Source organism: Camarhynchus parvulus, chromosome 6 (assembly GCF_901933205.1).
Source record: "Camarhynchus parvulus chromosome 6, STF_HiC, whole genome shotgun sequence".
NCBI classification, from domain to species: Eukaryota; Metazoa; Chordata; class Aves; order Passeriformes; family Thraupidae; genus Camarhynchus; species Camarhynchus parvulus.
This window is the reverse complement of record NC_044576.1, coordinates 30,623,526-30,648,669: the sequence shown is the minus strand read 5'-3', so window position 1 is coordinate 30,648,669 and position 25,144 is coordinate 30,623,526. Positions and strand designations below refer to the sequence as shown.

The 25,144-nt window shown below is 40.5% G+C and overlaps 1 protein-coding gene across 11 annotated transcripts in view; it reads left to right on the top strand.

The window, feature by feature from the left end:
• FGFR2 (fibroblast growth factor receptor 2) overlaps positions 1-2,646 on the top strand; it is a 79,939-nt gene extending 77,293 nt beyond the window's left edge. For 9 of the 11 annotated variants that reach the window (XM_030950990.1, XM_030950995.1, XM_030950988.1 and 6 more), the window contains one exon: positions 915-2,646. In XM_030950990.1, coding sequence (XP_030806850.1) covers positions 915-1,079 — 165 coding nt within the window. In that variant the 3' untranslated portion in view covers positions 1,080-2,646. The remainder of the gene's footprint in view (positions 1-914) is intronic. The other 2 variants (XM_030950993.1, XM_030950997.1) reach the window with 1 other exon arrangement.
• Positions 2,647-25,144: the final 22,498 nt, after the last annotated feature.

The window sequence follows — 25,144 nt, the reverse complement described above, 5'->3', positions numbered from 1 at the left end:
ACCCTCCTTTTAAAATGGTGACCATTTTTAAACTCTAAGATGGTAATGACTGAACCTCTGACTTAAAAAAGGAATGTTAGCCAAAGGACTAAATTACCCCAAACCTAAGCACAGCAGCATAAAATACTGACTGAGGTGGAAGACTCATCTCGTCAGTACGATCATGACTTGTGGTTTAGCAAATGAAGAGATTGCATTTAAATGAATGCAGCTGCCTTTAGAAGTTGAAAGAGAAGGAACATTTCAAGGGGAAAAATAACTTTATTCTCTTGCCAAAACTGTTGTTTCTAGCAAAAGAGCCTTAACCCAAAACTTGGATTCAGCAGATGCTATTTCCTTTTTTAATGACTGCTTCGGTCATGGCTACTCTGGGACACACAAGACACAAATATATGGTGTCAAAAACCCAAATCGTGTGAATTTGATTTTGTTTTTCCTTCAGATCTTTTTTGCACGTATGCCACTGCATGTTGAAACACAAATTTAATATCACAGAATATAAAACAGAGATTCAAAGTGACCAAAGGCATACAAAGTTGGAAGCGTCTTTCCCTCTCCAAATCACTACCATGTGCTAAAGAAAAATGGTTCTCTTTAGGATGAGATTTCATTTTTATCATTGCGAGTGAAAAGCCCTCTTTTGATGTGGTTGCCATGTTTATTCCCACTGACACAGCTAATGCTGGTGATGTTGGACTTCAGAAAATACCGTGTTATTGGCTTGTTTTTTCTTCCCCTAGTCGAGCTCCTTGTTTTATGAGGTATTTAGGCAACAAGGCAGTTTTGAACGCAGCTGATTCACAGTGAGTGAGCGTCATTCTCAAACCGCTCTCTTCCAGAATCCGCGCAGCGGTGACATTTTATTGTGAGCTCTCTTCACCGACTAAAAACTGGTTTTATTCCTCTTGCCACAGGAGTATCTGGACCTCAGTGGACCTCTGGAACAGTATTCACCCAGCTACCCCGACACGAGGAGCTCATGTTCCTCGGGGGACGACTCCGTGTTCTCCCCCGACCCGATGCCTTACGAACCTTGTCTCCCCAAGTACCAGCACATGAATGGGAGTGTGAAAACATGAAAAGAGGAGCAAAGAGGCAAGAGCATCAAGCTACCTACCGTATGCAAAGCTAAAGCTTTCCTCCAGGACCTTCATGTTTCTGCTTGTACATAGGAAATGCGGAAAAAAAGGAAAAAGAAAAGAGAGACGAAAAAAGGAAAAAAATATTTGGAGGAAAGCGGTCAGAACCAACATAAAGATTCTCATCACTTGCAGCTTTCAGATGTTCCCAAGAAAGAAGAATGTTTATGAGCTGTGTCTAGATACCCATTGCTATCACTTTTCTGGCTTCCTGTGAGCTGCAACAGACTTTGTTTGTACAATGGACCGGTTGGACTTGAGGCAAACTCTGGGTCTGCCTTTCTTGTTTATTTTGTAATATTTGGAGAAAATATATGTTGGCACACACTTACAGAGCACAAGTGCAGTATATAGGTGCTGGATGTATGTAAATATATTCAAAAATATGTATAAATATATATTATATATATTTACAATGAATTATTTTTTGTATTGATTTAAAAAATGGATGTCCCAATCCACCTAGCAAATTAGTCTCTTTTTTAACAGCTATTTGCTAAATGCTGTTCTTACACAGAATTTCTTAATTTTCACCATCCAAAGGTGGAAAATACTTTGCTTTCAGGGAAAATGGTATATCATTAATTTATTAACTAATTGGTAATGTACAAAACAGTTAATCGTTTATAGGGTTGTTGTGTTTTTGTAATTTAAATGGCATTTCTATGCAGGCAGCACAGAGGACTAGTAGATATATTGCTCAGACTTTACTAGTTTTCAGATCTTTAAGAAAAGAAATATTTACAGTATATAACTAATTTGGAGAAATTAAACTTTTGATTTATTTGTGTTTAAAAACTGCAGTGTCAGATGATTATTCTTATCACAACCAAATCCTTTAACAAGAAAGTCTTTTTCCTTTAAGGTCCAAAAAGCAGAGTTGTTCCACTCCAAAAAAAAAAAAAAAAAGAAAGAAAATAAAGGACATTTTGAAGAAGGTTCTTAAAGTAAGGAGAGACATGAATTGATCTATAGCCACAGCACAACAGACTGCTCTAAAAGGAGCTGAGCTTCTACCCTGAGTTGCACATGCATCAAATTATCTACAATTCTCTTGCCTCAGTTGGATAATAGGTTCCAGACCTTTTGGCCTGGATCTTTTGCCTTTATCCCTCTATTGTAACTTAAGTTAAAAAGAGAGAAGTTGTTTATAATGACAGCTTGCCATAGGAATATCAGCATCTTTTTAGGGGATTAATTCATGCTGACTCCAGTATTTCCTTCTGAACCATTCCATAACAGTAGGTGTAGCACTGGCCTCTGCTAGAATATCACTGTTGTTTGCATCTTTTTTACAGAATCTTGTATTTTTACTTTCAGAACATTCACATTGATATGGCCATGGAATATGAATGCAAATTTCACTGTTTAATGTGGTGGTGTGTTTGTTTTGTTTTTGGGTTTTTTTAAAATAATTTTTTAATTGGGTAAAATAAGTATTAAAATCTGTTAACTTTTGTACTGACAATAAAATGTTTCTACAGATATTAATGTTAAAATTACAAAATAAATGTCATGCAGCTTATTTTTCCTAATCCTTTGTGTCATACAAAATGGTTTCCTGAACATCAAGCGATGGAACACGTCCAGAAAAGCTTCCTTTAGACCTTATCATAGATCCTATATTACAAAGCAATCCTTTCAGGAATAATGCTTTTGCCTCTGTAAAATGTCTACTCATGAATAGCATGGGTTATTTGAGTAAACATATGTACAGTCTTTGATGGAAAATGGCTTGAGGTGTTCATAATGTAGACCCAAAGTATGTTCTCTTTTTATTTAGGTTGTATCCTTTAATTAGTGAGGTTTCTGATTCATTCAGGGGAGGCTGGAGGACCATTTGCATGGGAAATTTAAAAAAAAATCATAACAGATGGAAATGGGGAAAGAGTTTGGCATCATGGGAAGAGTCTAAAAGTTTTCTGTTGTATTTTTTCCTTTTTTTTTTTTTTTTTAAACTTGGAGGAAGAAGGAAGACACCCCAAAACAGCCTGTGCTTGAGGCAGAACTTTATGGTCACATTTTGCTGCAGGTTAGCCTGGAGAGGGATGTCGGATGTGCTCTTCACCACGTGCTCTGGAAGTGCTCCAGACACCAAACTGTTCTTTGCTTCCTTTCTGCCTCTTTCTACTCTGACTCAAAACCCCATGCCAACCCTAAGGAACTTCCTAAAAAAGTTCCTGTAAAAAAACTGGTGGTTTTCAATTAAGAATTATCTGATTGGAAGAGTCCCATTGACTTCAGTGGAAACCATAATTCCCTTTCCCCACAACCTCTATTCCAATCAGCAGCAGTGGTGGCTACTGTGACAGAAGCCACAATGGTTGTAATGACACATGTCTGCTTTTAATATTTTTTTCAAGGCTCTCAGAGGATCTTGAATCTTGCTCTGCTTGTATTGAAATGAATTTAAGTGCATCTCTACTACTTTGGTACCTTTTTAAAATAGCAGGATGAAAACGTGCAGAAATGTGGTGGAAAGGTGCTGTTAATTAATGTAAATTTCTTTCTTGCCCTGATTTTGTTTTCAACAGGTGATTTGGTTTTTCTGTGTTGATATTTTAGCTCTCAGAGAGTTAGGTTTGCACCTTGGAGGTATTCCACAGTTCCACAAATGTTATCTGAAGTCTGTTATGCCATTTTCCTAATTTTATACTGTAATTCCTGGATTAAGCTTTTATTCTTTCCTGCTATCTGAAGACTTTCTTCTCCCCTGCCTGCTGACTGATTTCCTTCTGTGGAAACCCTGGCTCTAGGGCAGGGCACAGAAGCCTCAGTTTTGGGGGGAGAAGTAGAAAATCCTCTCTGTGTGGAGCTGCAAGAGGAAAGTAGGCACCAGAAAATAAAATCTGGTGCTGAAATTTGTTCAAAGGGGAAATGCTGCCTTTGGATGGTTCATGAGGAGAAGGCTTGAGGATTTGGGATTGCTATCTCACCTGAAAGTAAAGTTGCCATTGATGGGAGCAGTGATGGAGAGTGCATTTTGTCAGGAAGTGGATTTACAGTGATGTGGATAATGAGAGGTGTGTTTTGTGTGTAATCAGTTCCCTTCAGCATCTCCTTCGTTTTTGTCCCTCCTTTAGGTATTGATTTGAATCAACTCTGTGTAATATATGGGAAAATCATGTAGAAATGAGGTTTGTTCCAGCTCAAATCCATAAACAAGTTGATACTGCCTGTTTTGGAGGGTTTCCACTTTTTAACTGTAATTTAGCAAGTAGCAGGGGTGATATATATATCAGACAAGACTGCAATTTTTGGCTATAATGCACCAAACAGCACAGGCTGTATGCATCGGATAAGAATATATCTTGTTCTTTTTTCTGTTGATGTTATACCATCCAATATCTGGTTCATTTTGACTTTACAAAAGAGTTCAGCTGGGCTATGAGTTTCAAATTTATCTGAAGACAAATAAATTGACTGGTTTTTTTTTCTGGAAGCAAGATGAGCAAAGCTGTGTGCACATTGTAGCAATTTTCATGTCTAGCCCTTGAGAAAAAAGCACCACAGAACCCTGAGGTTTAGAGAGCATCATTTTAGTGAAAGGTTCAATGATCTCAAAATGATAAATTAAACCAGGAGAAGGTTAATACCAGTGATGAGTTTTAGAGATTTTTCTGTAGTCCAGGGAATTTTAAATGTATGTCTGTTTAGGAAAAGCAAAATATTGTCAGAAGACAAGTCCTAGGAACTTCAATATGTTTTAGTTTTATTTAAATTTTTTTAAGTGGCCAAACATACTTGAGGAAAAAAAAAAGTAAATAGTTGCTACTCATAAAAACATCCCCCCAGCCATAGGAAGGGGAAAAAGATCCAACCAACACCTGTTTTTGAAAGGCCATCTGTCCATTCCATAATCAGGAAGTTCTGTACTTGCATAATTTGATCTAATAATTAGAAAAAATTCATTGATTTTTCCACAGTAAATGTAATAAGGTTGTTGGGATGAAGCATAAGGTGCCTCCAACAGTTTGTTCTTGGAAAGACTGCCTGTGAAAATGTCTGTACTCCTCAGCTTTTGTTGCCACGAGTCCTGAATGTTACAAGCAGCTTAAATGCAACAGATTTTGTGGAGCAAGTCTCCTTTTTTATCCCCTTTTATTAGATTTACCTGTTAACCTTTTCTGTAGGGCTCCTAGAGGAGAGAGGAGATGGAGACAATGCTGAGAGAACAAGGGGAAGAGGTACCAGTTACTTCAGGGTATTTCTATATGAATTTTAGAAGCAATTTCTTCACCTTGGGACCACTTGGACACTGGGATGAACTGCCTGGAGAAGCTGTGGAGTCTTCCTGGCTGTAGATATTCAGGAGCTTGGCTTGCCAGGGCCGTGGATAACCTCATCTAAGGCCCTGCTTTCAACACAAGGTTGGCCAAGATGATCTCCGGGGTCCTTTCCAGCTGAAACTTTGTGATTTTGCAAATCTGTGCTGTTGGCCAAAGGTAACCCAGATCTGCAGCAGAGTCCTGGAAAGCTGTGCTGGCACATGTGGAGGCTGTCAGTGGGATGTATTGTTCAGTGAATTCAATTTAGAGATGCATTTAACAAGAGAGATCCCCCTCTATTAAGGATGTTAAATGTCAGGTCCTGGCTCGTTTGTGATTATCACAGCTGGCCAAAAATGTTGAGATTGAATTCCTGTGCAGTGTTTTGTCAGAAGCTTTCTAGAGCAAGAGTGCCCTGCAGAAGATGGAGTATTTTGACTTTCATCAAAATGATAAAGAGTCAGAAGGAAATGAAGCCATTTTATGTTGCAGCTATTTAAAAGTAGACAATGGCATAAAATGTCAAAGTAGGAAATGGAGTATTCAGATTTTGTCAAACCAGAACAGACTAGCTCTAAGTGGCATCCAGTTACCACAAATAATTTTGCTTTTCAAATGTTTTATTTCCAGTTCAGGCTGAAGATGAGGTTTCCTTGAAGAATACACTTTGAAGGAACAAAGATTTCCATATTGCTCAGACTATCAACCAATATTTTGATGGTTTTTTTCCTGATTCTCCAGCATTTGTCCCCTGGAACCAGAGGCTGTGAGTGAGGCCAGGGGCCAGGATGGTTTTTGGGATGGTTTGTGAGGGTCCCATTTCCCTTGGCCAGAACCAGGTTGTTTTCCTTGCAATAGTGAATTACTGGGAAAGCTTTTCCAAAGTCCTCATTTCCAGGGAGGACTAATAATTCTCTGTGGCAGGGGAGCAGCTCATCTCTTCTGCTGGGGCATCTCAGAATTGTCTGAGAGGGTGGAGAAAGAGGTCAGCAAACAGGAGCCCCAGTGTCCCTGCTGGAAACCATGGCCCATTGTACTGAAACCAATGGGAAATACAATTTTTGAGGGGGGGGAAAAATACTCCCCCAAAACTGTTTTAAAGACATCTGAGAGAAGGTAACCAAGGTGCGATATTTCCTCTAGATGTGTTTCCCTGGCACAGCTATAATTTATTTCAGGGTTTCTCAGCAGCATGCAGGACTTCTTATTCCAAAAGTTTCTTGGCACAGAGATGCACAAATTGCCTGCTGAATACCAAATTCAGTAAGTGGAGGATCTGCCATGGGAATGGGGCTTTGGGTGTCCAGAGGGCTGGCCAGAGCAGGTGTGACACTGCTGGGAAAATTGGGGTTCATCTCCTTACATGGTCCCAGAGTTTCAAGGGTCATGTGCCAAATCCTGGGTGCCAAAAGCACTTGAGAATAGTTTTCCATCACCACAAAACCTCCTGGGGAAACCCTGGCCTGCAGTGACAAAGCTGAAGCTTTTTCTTTCATGAATACTCCCCATTCTTACCAATTTTCTTGAATCTATTTCAGTTATTTTCACTAAGTTTTTTAAAAAAAGTATTTGCATTTTTCAGGTCAGAGAATTGAGAAAAAAACCCCAAAGATTTGGGATTCTGCTGGGAATTGTAAGTAGTAAAAATTTGCCTATATATTTTTTCAAATTGATATTTTCTCTCTCCTTTGAAATTTCCAAGACTTGTTCCCTGACAGCTGTTATAACAAATGGTGGGGCTTCTTCAGCTGATGTAATCCAAGACTTCAGTCATGTCAGTGGAGTTGTAATATTTATTTATCAACTGGTCAATGAAACATAATCTGTTGATTTGTTCTTTAGAGTTAAGTAGCCCTTTTGTCGTATTTTTTTACTAAAAATACTATATTTATTTCTAATTATGTGTGCACACTAGGTCTGTACAAGAAATTCTGTAAAGACATTTAAAAACCTGTTTGCAGGTTTTTAAATCAGGAGACTAATGCTATATAAATGATCAGTAATCACATAATAGACATAATGATGACAGGGTTCTGAGAGGGTCAATAAAAATGTTACTAACCAGATAAAAATGTTAAAATTGTAAAAAAGGAAAAATGTTATTTTTTTGAGTTAAATGTAGTGGGGTGTTTGGGGTTTTTTTCCTCTTTGCTTGTCTTCATTTGACTTTTTGGTTCAGTAGTTTAAAAACCACACATCCTCAACACCCATATTTTGTATTTGAGACTGAGATTTCTTGTAAAAAAAAGAAAAAATTGCATTTGTATTGCGATTTCTTTGTAACCTGACTAGACAGCCACTGCCCCATTAATCGACTCCCTCTGTTTGACACAGAGCAGATTTATGGCTCTGGCTTGATGAAACCAAAAGGCAATTAAACACAATCAATCAGCTGGGCTGAAGCTTCCAGATTCTGCTCACAAAATCCTTTTCAGACGTCACTAGAGCTGGGGCTTTGAGAGGCCTGGAGTGAAAACAAAGCCAATATGCTTGTTTTTCTAGGTTTTTTCCAGGTTTTTCCAGGTTTGTCCTGGGTGTTTCCAGCCTCTCAAAATATACCCTCAAAGGTTCTAAATGGATTTTTTTTAAAAAAAGAGCCAAGGGGAAGAGAAGCTCGTAGGGGTTTACTTTCAGTCCTGGGGTAGAAGTGGGGGTAAAAGCAGCATCAGATGACAGAGTGGTAAGTCGCTAAATCCGCGTGGTTTCTGCAGTCTCGGTGTCTGCTTTTGCTCTGAGAGGCACAGCAGACATGAACAGCATGCTCCTTTTCAGGGGGAACATTCCCACTTCATTAATTAACAACAAAGATTCCATGCAAACATGACACAGCTGCCTGCTGGATTTGTAAACCCTTTCTTAATCAGCTCTGGAGTTCTTGATTTCCACTGTGCTGCTATGTACAGCCTTGGTCCACCAGCTGACTTCCAGGAAACCACCATCGACCAGAAGCAGCTTAATTTCACTCGTTCATTTATTTATTTGTTCTTTGTAGCAATCCTTTTTCTTCAAAGCAGCTGTGATATACAGGAAATGAAACAAAAAAAGGTAAATTTTTATTCTCCCATCCATTGTATGTCTTTTGGGGAGAAATGCTTGGTATTCCTTGAGCTTGCACACATTGACAAATGTCAATGTTTTTGTTATATCTGTTACCACTACAAACATAGGTAAATTACTATATGCTCTTCATATAATATGAAAAGAGAAAGACACTCAAGTATTGGTGCCTGTGCTCCTATGGAATTCACGTATTAGGTTGATTCTTGCAAAAAAGAAAAGAATATGTTTCTATACACACTTGGGAAGCTGCAATGTCCCAGGAACTTCTTCACCCAGTGGAGAAAATCCTGACAGTTTTCTGAGAATGGGGGAAAAAAAGGGAATCAACTTCCACAGCAATAAGCAAACAATTTAAAAAAAAAAAGAGGATTTTGTCCTTCTACTTGATCCATATGTTAGGTCACTTCATAAATCTTTTGGTGTTTCTGGAACCTACTTCTATGTTTGATAGTCAACAAAGGCCAGTTCCCATTTTTGTATATTTATTTTTCCTTACAAATTCATCTTTATCTGAGCTATTTCTCTTCTGATTCTGCTGTGGAGCCAGTGTTCCAACTCACCATTAAAAAAGGAACAAGGATCTCTCTCAGCAGAGTCCGAGGACATTTGCTGCCATTAAAATTGGCCTTTTGCTAGGAGCCATATGATTGAGCTTCTTATGCTTTCAGGGTAAAGTGGTGGAGAAGTTGTCTCCACCTCTAAATCCCCACTTTATGCTGTTCCTAGAGAGGTGAGGAGGGTGCAATGCTTGACTTCAAGCACACTGAATAAACCAGCAGCATTCTCCTGGAGATGGAATGGCTGCAGAATCCAGACTGTGATGTTTTCCCCATAACTGATAGAGAAGCGTTGGATTCTCTGGAATCCTGCAGTGACCCTGTGAGATGGTGAGTGTTCTCCTTGTGCCAGGTGGTTTGATGGTTGAGATCCAATCCTGGACCAGAGTCTTGGACCACGGAGTCCAACAGGAGCTGCTGCGTCTGGTGCTCCATGCCCAGAGCAGTTTGCTGTCTCTGAAGGGCTCCTGGGAGGCTTTGGAGAAAGGCCCTGCAACTCCAAATCCAACTCCTTGACAGGATCATTGCTTGTAAGATTTTTCTTCTCTCTCTGAACACTTTCTCTGCTTCTTGTTGCAGAACCACCCAGCAGAGCTTCTCTGCCTGCAGCAGCAGCACCAGGGGAAGAAGCAGCTCATGGGGAGAAATCTGCTCTCCCTCATTTGTTTTTTCGCCTGAAAAAAGGGAGCCCCATCCTTGTTAAACCTCCCCAAGACAGGTGTGCCAGATCCACATCAGCAGTATGGCTTCAGCAGCAAGCAGCTCCCATCCTGGTGTTACTGGTTCCTTCTTTACCTCCTAAACAATGCATCTCACTTTTATTTTAGAAGAAAAAACCTCACTTCCAGGTTCTCTGCAAGATGATCTTCTAAAGACAGCTACTGCATTGACCATATAACCTGGACATTGCACGCTCTCAGCTGGATCTTGGGTTTGTTTTAAATTTTCCAATTGTTAATTTTATAATGTGTCCCTCAGGTCCCTTATTAATGGACAGCTTATGGAGGAGGTCTGGGTTACTGTTTACTACAGCCCTCAATACTTTGGCATCCCTTGAGTCAAATTGAGCTCTCAGGCCTCTGCTTGCCAAGTTAAATCCTTTTAGCATTTTTATAATCTCCAAAAACACGTTTCTTCATCTCTCAGACTCGGTCTCTGCAGTTCAGTAAGCATTTGTTGTTTGAAATCAGATCATGATGAAATAGTTTAATAGTCGGTCTGTGAAAATATTTTGTTTAAAAAACACTCAGAACTTAATTGGAATGAAAATACCAGCAGCTGGATTGTAGTTTGAAGTCAAAAGTCTGAGAAGCAGCTGGAACAGCAGGATTCAGAGAGACACTTCTAATTCTTCCCCTTCCTACAGGAACATTCCAAGGCTGCTCTGCTTTGGCAGGCAATGAAAAGAACCCACTTGTGTTCAGCCTTCCCTGACCAATATCATCTACTGCTGGCACATCTGTCCCTGAGCTTTGCAGATAGGGCACAGAAACCTCCTGGTTTTCTTTTTTTTCCAATTTTTTGACGGGTTCTGATGAGCTCCATGTACTACCACAACATCCTTGTCATTTCTGGCATGTCTGAGCAAGGACTTGCTCTAGAAGAGAAATTTGGTTTCTTCTCAGGTCCCCTAATTAGACTTAAAAGAATATGTGGTAAAACAAGATTTTGGGTAAGTTGTTCAATGGATGAGGAGTTACTCCTTCAATGTCATTTGTGAACTTGCTGGACAGTTTTTGTTGTGTTTATTTATACTTGGTTGGAGGTGTTGCTAAGTTTTAAATAGTTGGAGACCTTGGATATGCACAGTAGTGTCCCTGCAACAAGTTCATTGGCAAAATGCTGGAAGTTTTCAGACCAAATCTCTGTCCAGTTTCCACTAGATAAAATTCCTTCCATCAAAGGAGTTAATTGATAAGGGTGGAATTAAGTGCCTGGAGTAATTGCCTTCCTGGGGTAGAAGTAATCTCCATACACAGCCCAGCAGCTTCTTGTTTGTAATCAGAAAAGACTGGCTCTTCAATTTGTGGGTTTTTTTTTAGATAAAGATGAAAATGGATGTATAAAAAATGTAGTTTTGATATTGAGGATCTAAGAGGTACATGCAGAATACTCCTAAATTAATGCAAACTTACTGGAGCTGCCTTTAGAGAAACTATTCTCATTGGATGTTTACTCCCAAATTGCACATATGACCAGCAGGATATCTGGATGCCTAAAACCATTTTTTTAAAGTTACAGATATAGTAATACAAACTTGGCACAGAATGCAGTGAGAATGTCAGCAACCTCAGAAATCTGAAAGGATCCAGTGGATGAAGCACCCTCCTCTGCCAGCAGCAATAAAGGAACTGCAGTGAGGACTTCTGGGGGTTTAAAGAGGCATCCAAAGTCATTTAGCCATGTCTGCAACCACCACAGTATTGACAGGCTTTTTGATATGTGGTGGTTTTTTTGGTTGGGATTTTTTATAGCCTGGCATGCAAACTGAGATCAGGGGACATAAATAACAAAGTGTGGTTGCCAGACTCACTGGTTAAGGATATAAACCAGACTCCCAACTCAAAGGTGCTGTCCTTAGTTTATCTCCTGCTGAACAATCTGTTTATCCTAAGGTAACCAGAACCATGAGGATGAGGAGAGGGAGCAAGCATGCTTTAGTGCAGAAGGGCAATTATTATCTCCTGTTAACTTTCAGTCACCCCTGATAATACTGTAAATTATTTGCTAGAGCCTAAGTGTGCTCCATTTACATATTTTGCCTATTCTTTCTCAGCATTATTATTTCAGTGGCCATAGGCTTCGTGAATTTAAAGCAAAACTAATTTTACATCAGCAGGATGGGTCTGGGTTACCTGACTGGGTCCACCTCCGTGCTGATGCAGACAGAGCTCAAGCCAAGAATGTCCCAAGGAGGAGAAAACAAATATAAACAAATCACTTCTAACCATTGGCAACTAATTCTGGAGGGGTTTTTGTTTGTTTAATCCCCTTCCAAATTCTGCATTGCAAAGATGTTGTCCTTTCTGGACAACACTGCAGACAGGAGGATTTTCTCACTGGTTTGGCAATGAGAAATGGACATGGATTAAAAATGTGATGCAGGCTAGACCTGGTGAATAGTTGCCAAAATATTCCATGAGTATTTGCTTGGGTTTTGGAGTGAATTCACTTTTTCTTCCTTTGGACCTCACACACCAAGAGCATTGCAGTCTTGCCATCCCTGACCGCGTATAAACGCAACCTTTAAAATAATTTGCATCAGCAGAAATTGAATTTTGTATTTGCCACTTTTGTACTGCAGATATTTGCCCAACACATCAAAAAGAAAGGAGAAAAAAGTGAGTGCAGCATTTCTGTCAGATCACAACAGTGACAATGAGGAAGGGAATAATGCTGCCAGTTTTGCCTTGTAAGCATAGCAGGAGAATAATTCTGGGAGGAAGAAGAAAAAGCATAGAAAATGTATTTGTTCCTGCCTTTTTCTGAAGGCTGAATTTCATCCACAGAGTGGTCACACCAATCCTGAAATCAGCTTGTGGTGCCAAAAGAGGGGCAGATCTCAGGTGATGGTATGGGAGTGGAAAAGGGCACTTGGGCTCTACAGCAGGATTCCTGCTGGCACTGGTGACAATTTCTGTCATTTTAGGTGCTGTTTGTGTGCTGCTGTGCCAGCTGTGCCCAGGGTTTGTCCCCAGGCTGTCTCACACAGGGTGAGTGTGGGTCTGAGGCAATGGGGCACAACAACAGCAGCAGGGGCTGGAAAATAAATCTGGGGAGACAGGGGTGGATCAGTGTCACAGAAAATGGCTTCAGCACAGGGAGTTCAGCAGCTCCATCAACAACTGATGAAAGGTGGGCAATCAAGAAATACAAGAAAATATTCCTGCTGTGGTTTTCCTAAGGAGAGCATCCAAATCCAGGTTGTAATCTGTTCATGGAGTCTCTGCAGTCAAGGAAGTGAAACCTGTCAAACACTTTATTGTCTCTAACATTCAATTGAGCAATCAGGTTGTTCATTCAACTCCTAAATAAGCACAAAACCTGACAGATAAACTTGAGTTTCTAGAATAACTGACTGTCATGAGGCAGAAAGCTGAGATTCCCAACTGCAGCCTGGTAAATCTGTTTTCCTTTATCCTTCTGGAGAAGCCAGAATCCTGAGTTGCTAGATTAGATTTAGCTTTCAGAGGGGAGTGATTTAAACCAAAATATTTTATCACACATATCCCAGAGCTCAGCACAAGCCCTCAATTGTGCTCTGCTGAAATTCATGTGAATGCCATCATTGTATTGATCAGTTGACTATCACTGCAGATGTTTGAGGGTTATGGATTCTTTCCTGAAATCATATTAAATCTTAAATTGGGTTTCTGAATTACCAAAGTAAATGAATAAAAGGGTATAAATGGATAACCAAGGAAGTTGCATCAGTTTACACAGCCCGAGGTTGTGAGCTGTACTTTATTTTGTGCCAGCTCTGTGTTCCTACATCATTAAGTTATGCTTGTGGTATCTGGTTGTGGCATTTGATTACAAAATAATTCTGTCATAAAGAAAGAAGCTGTCTTCTAATATAAATCCATGTTTAGTGTTCAGGATTTTCATGTGCTGTGAGGATATCAAGTAAGAAGCAAACCTTTTCTTCACGATTTTGAACATACTCTTGAGCATAATGGATTTAAAAATCCACTCTAACCTTTTGCTGTTGGCACACAGCGTGTGTCTGACCTCCTGACCTCACAGCTGTATTCAGGGAATTGTATACCTCAATGATTTCTTTTTATACAGACCTGTGTTTGGGTAATTTTAAAAATAATTATTCTGAGTTTTCATGGAGAGGAGAGTCAGAGACACAGCATGTTCCAGCCTACAAGACAGAGCTACTAGAGCACCATGCTTAAAACCCATATTTTTACCGGGACTGAAGTGTTATTTATGATTGCCTCTCCTTGTCAACGTGAGTATGGATAAATATTCCACTTTTAACTGCAGTGCTGCTCTGCTGTTCTTTAAGAGTAATACCCCACGAAGCAGAGCTGGGGTGGGTTTTTATACAGTGATATTGAGTCTCAAGTGGTATAGGGCTGAGAGGGTCAAGAATGAATTATTCTGAAATACAAGGAGCTGTTCCATGCCTTGGTGAGGAATCAGATCAGCTGGCAGAGAGCTCCCTGTGCAATGAGTGCTGTGAGATCACCCAAGCACAGCAAGGGCTCTTTGAGAATCCTGTTCTACAGTCACAGGTCTGGACAATGGCTGCACCCACATTTTTGCTTTCAGTTTCATAATTTTATGTCTTTACTAATACAATTTCTGTCAGACCACTGCAAAATGCTGTACTGGTGCAAGTGGTGGGCAGTGAACAGTGATGCTGGGATGATCATGTCTGGACGGTGTGAAAGCAGAAACCTTTAAAATTGGCTTTATTTTTGGAGGAAGGCTGATGTTGCTACATCCTGATTGGCAGACTGGACCTACAAATGAAAATGTAATTATTTCAGAGCATTGAATAGAAGGACATAGATGTACATGGAGAAACACAGATTTAATTGAAGTACTGCTGGTGGACATCTGGAAATAGATGCATTTGTTTTGGAATTTGATGTCATAATACAGCTTCTAACAAGAGCTTTAAACCTTGGAGAGTAGAGCAATATTCTGAGTTTCACTTTTACCTACATGTCAAAGCCAGTCGTTTAGTGCTTAGCATTGCTTTAAATAAAGCAGGACAGATCTGTGTTTCCACTGTCAGCCTTCTCATTCCCTTCTCATTTACAGAATGAAAGCTGCTGTTTCCATCTTTCATCTCTCTTTTTCTCTCCTGAGAATGCAGAAGGACCTCAGCCTCAGCCTCCAGGCAGCATCCAAGCAGGTCCTTGCTCCATCCCACTCAGAGCCCCTGCTCTGCAGCATCCTGGTGACTCCTCTGCCCACCTGCCCTGCAAGGTGTGCTCTGTGATTTTCCAATTATCAGGGTGTTCACAGGTTATTTTAGAGGGGGAAACAGTCCAAGAAAAAACCCAACCTCCCTATTCATCTTCAGCACTGCCACGTGCTTGACGTGGTACTTCATACAGTGCTGAGTAAAATGAGCCTGTACAAATGGTATGGGTGCAAAAATCAGCATTACACAGTCGATAAATCATGCAAGGAATTTGGTATCTGTGTACTTAATCTAAATTTGTTAACACTGGCAAGATAAAGGTCATTTGGACTCCATGCCGACTCTTGAAACTGGGACGCTGTTCAGAAATTTGAGGTTTCTCCATCCAGCTGTGTACATGTGCCTTGTTATCTAATACTTTAATTGCTAACAAAACACTGGGTAGTGGAGAATATACTGGTCTGTGTCAATATTTAAGCAGGACTTTACTTATGGCTGAAGTTTATTCACCTTGGAGGGAGACAATTTTTTTGCCTCACTTGAATAATTGGGCAAAGAAAAGGCAGAGTTTCAACTTGCTCCTGTGGCTTGTGCTTACTGTAGGCAAAGGGAAAAGTATGTCAGCTATTTTTGAAACCTGCATTTTCAAGTCCTTTTTCCTCTTTTTCATTTTTCAGGATATTTCAGGAACTGTTGAGACCTCAGAAGTGTTTGGGACCTTTCTCCTTCCCTCTTCTAAACGGTTGAGGTGAAATAAGCTCTCTGGCTTGTTTCTGATGAATATTTGCCTTAAATTCTTAAAATTCTTCCACAAAGGAGTTGTAATTGTCTCTCCTCTCCTGTCCTCATCACTCCTTGGAAAGCTGAGCCTGGGGATGAGAACTCCTGCAGGTTTACAGGGAAGGGCACCTGAGAAGAGACAGGAGAACCTGCTGAGGTTTAGCTACAGCAGCCACCACCATTGTCTACCTACACCCCATTACCAGAGGCTTTTCCCCAAAGTCACTTTCCCTTAAGCTTTAAAAGCCTAAAAACTTGCTGTTTTCCATGCCCAAAAGTTGGATTCCTGCTGATAAGGGATGCCACCATACTTACATAAAACCATAAAACTTTTGGAATTATGTTGGAAGGGGTTCTAGAGATGAATATTTTCTTGTGCAAACTGGAGTTGTCCACGAGGGACAAGCAGCAATGTGGAGCTGTGAGGTCTCTGCCATGTGCAGAAGCTCAGTCTGGGTGATTTTTCCTGGAATCTGCTCACATGGCTAAAGGATCTGTTTGTTTTCCATACCTCACGTTCACCAACCCGTGGTAACGTTAACAAACCAAGTCCTGAGGAAGTTCCATACTTTGATCATTCCTTTATGCTTCCTGAAAGGCTCTCCTGGGCTGATCCTGCTTCAAACCTCTGAAAATTTAATCTTTGCTTCTTCTTTTCCCCATTTCTGTGCTATAAAGGGACTTGAAATAAATATATTGCAAAATGACCCCCTGTACCATGGCATAGAGGGTACATTCAGAGGGTCCTGTGAAATAAGACAATATTGCACCCCAAATGTAGCACAGCTCATGGCTGCTCTGTACATCACTGGACACTAGAAAATAGGAATCGAGGTACCCAAGTGCTGGTTTTAATGCAAATCTCACTTTTAGTGTAAGACCTGGCTTATGGCCATAAAAGTGGTGGTTTTGTTGGGTGTGGGAGGGTTTTTTTGGGGGGGGGGTTTGTTTATTTTTTCTCTAAGCAGAGGAAATGTGCAAAGAGCACACACAGCATAAGTTAGAGCTGGGTGCAGATAACTGGAGAGAGGAAGAAGAGGCAGCGGGCTTTGAACAAGGAATCTTTTCTGCACGGGAGATGCGCACATGGGCTGTGCCTTCAAAAACCTCTGCCAGCTCTGAGCAGGCTGCTCAGGGTGATACCTTAGGTTTTAAGTTTTTCTGTTCTGTTTTGGTGTGCAGCTTTAGCTTTATATGAAGTGTTACTGGGATCTTTTCTCAGGGTGGTGGAGACAAAACAATCCCGTTCCAGCTGGAGACTCAAGGACAATCTCTTCAAACTTCAGGCTCAAAGCATAAACAATGTGAAAAGAGGAGGGCAGGCAGGCAAGCAAGGAGGATGAAACTTCATCATTTGAAACTATTAATTGGGCAGTTATATATATATATATATATATATGTGCAAATGGACTAAAACTTATAAAAATGTGAGATCTTGTGACCAAGCTCTTTTGCTTTGATCTTGGAGCCATGTGGGCACTGCCAGGGTGTGGCCTTTGAAGGCTCTTCAATAAATATTCATTTTATTCGTCTGAACTCCATCTAGCCTCTGTTCCAGCTCCTCAAGGCATCAAGGGAACAGACTGGAACTTGTCTGTCTGTCCTGCTGTCCGTGGGGTTCTGACTGTCCCTCCAGGGGGAACTGGCAAGGCTCAGAGCAGGGATTCAGGAGTCAAGCTGATGTTTGTCCTGCATGAATATACCAAGAGTTGGAATGAGCTGCATTTAGCAAGCTGGCCAACAGTTTTCAGCCTTGTTCTATGACAGTCAGCCCTCCATTGGCTTTCAAGGTAGATTTTTGATATTTTTCTGAGCTGGTTTCAAGTGTGGTTTATGTTTGTCAAGCAGAATTTTCTTCCACATCCTATCTCCAATCCAGATTTTTCAGCAACTCAAAGAAATTCTTATGAATGCAAATCCAACTCCGTAACAATCCCAGAACACTGGATTTAAATATTTAACTGCTTTATAATAACTTCAATTCTCATTCAGATATATATTTTCAGTAGGAGTACTTATTGGAAAGACACCATTTAATTTGCAAAGTCACTACATTATGGCATGATGAGGATCTAAATTGTGAAGTGTTGCACTTAAAACTCTCATTATCTGCTCTGACAATAAAAATCAAGCCTGCAGCTCACTATTGCTAAACCTGAATATACAAAACCTCTTGTCTGTCCTTCATATCTCTAATATTTAGCTAGGTGCTAGAACAGATAAAATCTGAGATATTTTTTAATAAAATTCTGGGGTTTGGATCTTTAGAGTTCATCTTTACTAGACCATTTTTCTAATGAAGCCTCATATGATCACTCTTAAGAAAAAGTACCAAATAATTTTTAGAATATGGGAGGTCATCCAAAAGGATGAAATTAGAAAGAACTAAGTTATTTATGTCAAAGAAAGCTCAAACCCAGCCATGCTTAAATGCTGAGGTGTATTTTCTTTAGGATTTCCTGCTAAAAATGATAGATCCAACATCTTTTATCATGTCGGTGATTTTTGGCTTCCTAGGAGAATTGGAGTTGGTGGCAAGGAAGTCTTCCTAGATTGCCCATGATGAATGTTTGGACACAAACCAGGTTCTGTAGTTAGGAAAAGTGGTTTCCTTCCACTCCCAGTACTTTCCTTCCTGTGTTCTCTGTGCTACCTTGCTTCTCAAAGTCAGGTTTTGTCTCAGCCTAGCAGACCTTTGAGACAGAGGTTATTAGAAATGTTGTTCCTTCTTATGCAGTTAAATGCATGTCATTTTAGATTTCCTATGCCATTAATTTTAAATATGCATTTGTGGGTCTTTTCCCCACTTTGGGGTATTGGCAGGCTCTAAAGAGCCACATATTACACCATGCCAGTTGTTCTCAATCATCCTGTGACAATATTATCCCTGTAAAATGGCCAAGGCAGAGGCTTGTGGATTATCTGATGCCTAATTATCTTAATTACATAGATATCAAATGTAATATGTGCAATCATGAGGCATGTGACCAAATTATTTGACCACTTTTGTATTCTCCCCTACTTTGCTCCTTTTAGTGGTTTGCATTTGTGAACTAGCACTTAAAAAAAATAGAAAAAACCAAACCATGTGATTGATGTTTCTACACTGGTTTGGATTATGGTAACACATGATGTAAATATGAGAGTCCATTTGAAGGCTTCTACCCTTTTCCACATTCTATTTAAACTCAGGGCAGCACAGTTGCTCTGGACCGCATGACTGTTAATTTTTCATATCTTGAGCCTGCTAATACATGTGATATTTTAAAAAATCTATGGCCAGTGAATGACTTTTGTGACTTCTATGTCATTTCTTGTACTTGGTGTAGCATATGGATCCAGAGACCCTAAAACTCTGGAGGTGTAACTGGCTTGATGATGCTCCAGGGAAAGTATTTCTGTAGTAATTTCAGAAATCTCTCCATCTGTCATTACTGGATTTGCTGTTGTCACTAGGGAAACACTGCATCATGTGCAGTGCTAACACTGACCTGGGGACTGCTTTGATAGAATCTCTCCAGAGGTTAATTCTGGTGTATTCTTGCCTAAACCAGCCAGATCCTTCACAGAGGCAATCCTAGCATTGTCCAAATTTTATATTGGGGAAAAAACAATGTGGGGAACCCTTACCCTTGCTGTTAGGGTTGGTATATTTACTATAATACTTACAAACACCCCTAAAAGCACACTACCCTGATTTTCTGTGCTCTCTTAGCAAGCAATTATTCAGCAATTATTTGGCGAGTTATTCTACACAGCTTCATAGTAAAGTTCAGTTCCAGAACTTCTCTATGGTACTTTCCTCTCCCTTTTAAAAAAAGCCCAAGATTTGAATGCAGCCTTCATAGTTCTTTTCTAAGCCACAGCTCTTAATCTCTGTGTGTTACAAGCTGCTCTTAGGTAGTACATTCCAGATAACAGAATGTAAAACAAATGGTTTCACTTGCAGAGACTATCACTCAGAGCTAAAATCATTCCAAGCTCTGTGTTGCTTTGAGACTTTAATCAGCCACCTTTTGCAGTTAATTGCTATTTTGGCAGGCTGGAGAAGGGAAATGGAGATTTTTAACAATTTCATATCAAAACAAACCAAAAAGAATTTGATGAGACAAATAAAAGGTCTTTTTCCTAACTCAAAGATGCTCAGCTTGCCAAGTACCAGAAGCTTTTTGCAAACATCAGAAGTGGGAGAGGATTTTCTTGGAGAAAAGCTTGCTAGATCCCTCTGTGATGAAAGATTTTATGCAACACAGGTAAGTTCCATTTGGAGCTTGTCCTGCCTAGCACATCTCACCCAGGATGGTCCAGCCCAGCGAGCCAGGCTCTTGGGAGGCTTTGTGGAGCCCTGAGATGTACTGAAAAGTAGCAAACCTGGGTGAATTTACCTCTCTGCCCCTCTCCTAGGTGGTATTTGCTCCAGCAGATGAGCACCACAGCATTTCTGACCAGCACCACCAACTCAGCGTTATCAGCAAGCTCTGTCCTCTCCTGATGCACCCAGTAAAAAAAAGCCATGCCAGAGCTGGCAATCAAGAAAGTGGCTGTTTGTCCTTAATATCCACTTCACTCTGAACTTACTGAAGCACTGGAAACCTCAGAAGCAGCTATTCCAGTTGCTCATAATGTGCTCTTTGTTTCGTGCTTGGCTTATCTTTGAGCACAATGCAATCTGAAGGAAGTACACCCACTCCCTGATGTTTTCCTTGGGAGCCAGAAATGTGTGCGCAGCGTTTTTTGGGGCAGTGGTGAGTAAAAGTGGAGTGTGTGCTGTGGAAGGTGCGGGGGATGGTGGTGCTGGGGTGCAGGAAATTGTGCTGGGCTTTAAAGGCTGCACATCCAGGCTAAAACCAGAGTTCTGGCACTTTCTGGGTTCAAATTGTGCAGCCAGAGTCAAAAGGCTCCAGCAGCAGATGCAGAGCCATTCCAGCTTGATGGATGGTTTTCCAGGGCTGGTACACCTTGTGCTGTGAGCACACCCAGCCTGTGGAAAGTTCAGCAGCTAAACTGAAACTAACCATTGTTCAAATACTTCTGAAATGAGAGAATCTTGTTTACTTTAATGGTTTCCCTTCCTAAGGGGCAGGCAGTGTTTTCCCAGCCTGAAATGTTTCTCCTCTCCTTAGCATTTCCAGCAGTGACAGTGTCCCTGGGTCCTTACATAACTGATTCTGATCTCTTTGCAAATTAATTTTTTTTAAAATAATAATAATAAGTCTATGTGAAAAGTCCTAGATTTTGTGATTAATCCATTAATGTGGAAAGTTTAACTTTACACATGGCTGGCTTGAGAGGCTACCTGGATAATCCAGATCTGGTGTGTATGTATATTATTTATATTTATATTTTTAATGGGGAGTAGGGAGGACATAAGAGCACAATACAGTGTTTAGGGATTCTGAGTTTGCAGAAAGCACCATAATCCATATTTGCTGCTCACTCCTGTTTATGGACAATGGCATTGCAGCTAAAATCCTGCTCACATGTTTGTCCGTGTCCCCTCTAATGGCTCATGTGGGACAGAAGGGCAGTCCGCTGCTCTGTTACTCACTAGAGATGTTCCTTATTTGAGATTCTGAATTTTGATCTGAACATCTCCCTGCTCTCCAAAACTCTGTGGCATTTTCTGCCCCTGCCCTCTCAGCCCCTACTGGGTTTTGCCAAATGACTTTTCATTTTCTGCTGCATTCTGAATTTAGTTTGAAGGCATCAAAGAAAAGATTATAAAAAATGGCTGAATGCAAAATAAAATCTTGTGTCCCCTTGCTGCTTCTTTATTTTCCTAAACAAAGACAAAACCATATACAGACACCAGGTACTGGGCTCATTTTAGAGTTCCATTAAATTTCATAAGAACTCAATCTTAAATGGTGAAATTGAAAAGTCATTTGGGATTTGGGTCAGAATGACAGGTAAATATATTTATATATATATATAAATATAAATACTATTGGAGGCCTATTTGCAAGGTGCTGAAAACTTGGTTTAAAAGCTGATCTTGGAAAAGCTCTGATTTAACAGAAAAATATTAAATAATTTTTCTCTTTCTCTGAATAAAATTCAAACCTTGATTTAGATTTAAATTGTAGTTCTGGGTTTTTAATATCAAATGCAGTCTGTGGATCATTGCTGATATCTTGCTCTATCTTGAGCAAAGCAAGTCAGAGACCAGGCCGTTTTCCTTTTAAATAAATAAACATTGCTGTTTCATTGATGGCTCTTAACAGAAGAGGTCAGCCCCATTGTTTCTGAAACAGCAGTATATGAATCTGAAAAGTAAATTATTAGTATCAACAGCAAAACTCATGGTGTGGTCAAGCATTTGTCACAATGAATGAAAAAATAAACAAGTTATTCCCCCAAGACCTCAGTGCTATTTAGAGATGAATGAAAACTTCATTGAAAAAAATAATTAGCTTGAATATTTTTTGATTGTTCTGTGATTATTTGAGAGATTATATCTTACTGAAAAATCTGTTTTCCTTGGGAAAACATGATTTCAATCATGTTTCAATCCCACTTTTATACCATCTTCATGTTTGTAATTTTTTTGAACTAAAAAAATCTTAGTGAAATAAAAATGTTGGACTTCCTTGTATTTCTAGTATCTCATACTTCACCCTTCCTGGAGAGAGAAAGGAAGAATAGAAGGGAAAGGAAAAAAACTGAAACTGGAGAAAGGGGAATTGAGATTTTTCAGTTTTCAGAAATTGAGATGAAATATTTTGTGTTAAATTTGAAGCATTTTGTTCAGTGAAACACCTGCTCCTATAAAAGTGGTGGTTGCATTTCCTTTGATGTTGTGTTCTACTCAAGTTAGTACAAAAATAATTACTTTTCATGCATTAATTTTCATGGACTAAGTGAAGACTATTATAGTATTTCCATAATTAAATCTCAGACTGGTGAAGGCAATGTAGTTAAAATGGTATCTGCTCTGCACTGCCTCTGTGCACCAGGGCTTGGCCTGGGGCTTCATTTTTCAGGCTGTTTCACAAGCACAAACGAGCTGGCCTGGAGTTTGTAAACAGCTTTAAGTAGCAGCTCTGTGCCTTGCTAGAGCAGCATCCATCACAGGGGTGCAGCAGGAGCTTTGTCTTATCTCCCCTCCCTCCCCAGTCGTGTGCTCTCATACCTAGACAGTTGGCTCATTTAAACAAGTGTGCTATTGCTGAGCACGAAAAAGAAAAGAAAAAAAGAAAAAAAGCACCAAAAAACCCCAAAAAGACAGACACATTTTAAGACTTGGATTTACAGCTCCATGTTGTAATCGGACGTCACAGATTCTTTCACAAGAACTGTAAAACAAGCTTCCTCATGAGAAGGAGAAAGAAAAAAAAACAACAAAGAAGAAGAAGAAGAAGGTGGGTGTGCTGTCCCCCATTAAACAATTGTGAAGTTGTAGTTTAGTGCAAGCTTGGGGGGAAAAGGGGACGTGGCAGTAAATCATCTGTGCAGCTCTCAGCCATAAAGTTTCTTGAGCAGTCAAAACTGCCAGGGCTTGTTTGGATGACTTATTCCTAGGCATGGGGGATGGAAGAAAGTTTATAATCCAGCTGCAAACTTCTGCTGTCTCTGGTGTCACTGCTGTTTACATTATGTGATAATGTGCTACAGAAACCTCCTTCTCTCTCAAAGGTGAGGTTTTGCTGCCTGACCTTGTTTTGGGGTTGTTTCCCCAGCCAGTGGAGCAGGGGTCTGGCATTGCCTTGGCCTGGGTTGGCTCTTGCAGGGAATTTGGTGAGGGGGTGCAGAGCCAGGCTGGGCTGAGGCTGAGTGGGTCTGGCTGGGTTTAGATCAGGCCCTTGAGTGCCTTGGTCCTTTATCCAAACTGGTGATGGATTCAGTGGTTGGAAAGTGTTGAGGCTGGAAGGGAGATGAGTGCTCAGAACAGGCTGCCAGAGCTGGATGCTAAACCACCAGATCCTCACCATTAGGCTCAGCTTAAAATGTTCATTGCCCATCTCGGTGGGAAATGGATTTGTAGAAAACTCAAAGCCTGACAGAAGGTGCACACAGTGTGTGCATCCCCATGCAAACCTTGAGATGAGCAATGCTGGCTTAGAAATGCCATGGAATGGGACAGACATTGCTGAGAGAGAAATGGAGCTAGAAACAAGTTTCAAAGGGTGGCTTTGCATAAAAGACTGGATACTTTGGAGAAACAGAATTTTGAAAGATGCATTGGAGTAGGACCCACAAGGGGTAATTTTAGATGATTGGCTTTAAGGCATTTACAGCATGGTGTGGCGAAAGCTGATAGGCCAAGAAACACTTATAATGTATTGTAATTAAGAAATAATTAGCTTCTGGTTGTGATGGTGTGAATTATAACATCTCTGTTATCTCACCCTTCTCATGAGACTGAAAATGGAATAGAAGTTTTTAAAACACCTCTGAGTCGCCCCATCTCTGGGTCAGAAAAGGGCTTAGTCTACCACATCTCGATCAACATTCAGAGTCATAAAATCATGGAGTGTTTTGGGTTGGAAGGGATCTTCAAAATCATCTTGTTGCCATCCCCTGCTATGGGCAGGGTTACCTTCTTTATCCAGGGTGCTCCAAGCCCTGTCCAGCCTGGCCTTGGGCACTTCCAGGGATCCAGGGGCAGCCACAGCTTCTCTAGGAATCAGGATCAGGGCATTATCACCCTTCCAGGGAAGAATTCCTTCCCAAAATCCCATCCAACCCTGCCCTCTGGCAGCTTAAAGCCATCCCACCTTGTCCTGTCACTACACACCTTTGTCAAAAGTCCCTCTCCAGCTTAAAGAACTTCATGGCTGTGCTTGTATCTCAGATTTTAGTCACTGCAAACCGTGCACAGTGGATGGCAAGACCATTTTCAGTAGGGAGCACTGCTTCTGTTTGACAGCACAGGGATTTATCTAATGGATCTAATTGATCTGATTGATCTGATTGATCTGATAGGAGCCCATGCCTGGTGCCTGCCTGTGTCCCAGCAATGTGAGCAGGGGTGCAGTTTTCAGACAGTCCCTGCCTGGGTGAGTGGAGCAAATGCTGAAGCACTGAGAGAAAACCATTCCTACAGAGCAGCAGAACTTGCCCAGAAGGATGTTGAATAGTGCAGCAAGTCAACTGGCAAGTTAGGGGAGGATAAAGGTGTTTAAAATCTGCATTTTAGTAACTTGAAAAATTGTGAGAATAATTCTAGAGCTCCTAAACTGTGTTTATCTGGGGGAAAGGGAGGAAACTAGGCCTGAATCAGAACGGTATTACTCTTTCTTCTCCTGGAATTCTTTCTCCTCACTTTTTCCTTGTGCACTGTAACAAGAAAGACATCCAGTATCCCCAGACCTCTGACTAACGCTCGAGATGAGTATCTTTTAAATTAAACAGAACTCAGCCTGACCTGTCTCTGTCTTAAATTTCTTACTAGTATGAAATGTACCCTTCAAACAATCTTAGACTCGTGGTTCTGCCTTCTCCCCTTAATCT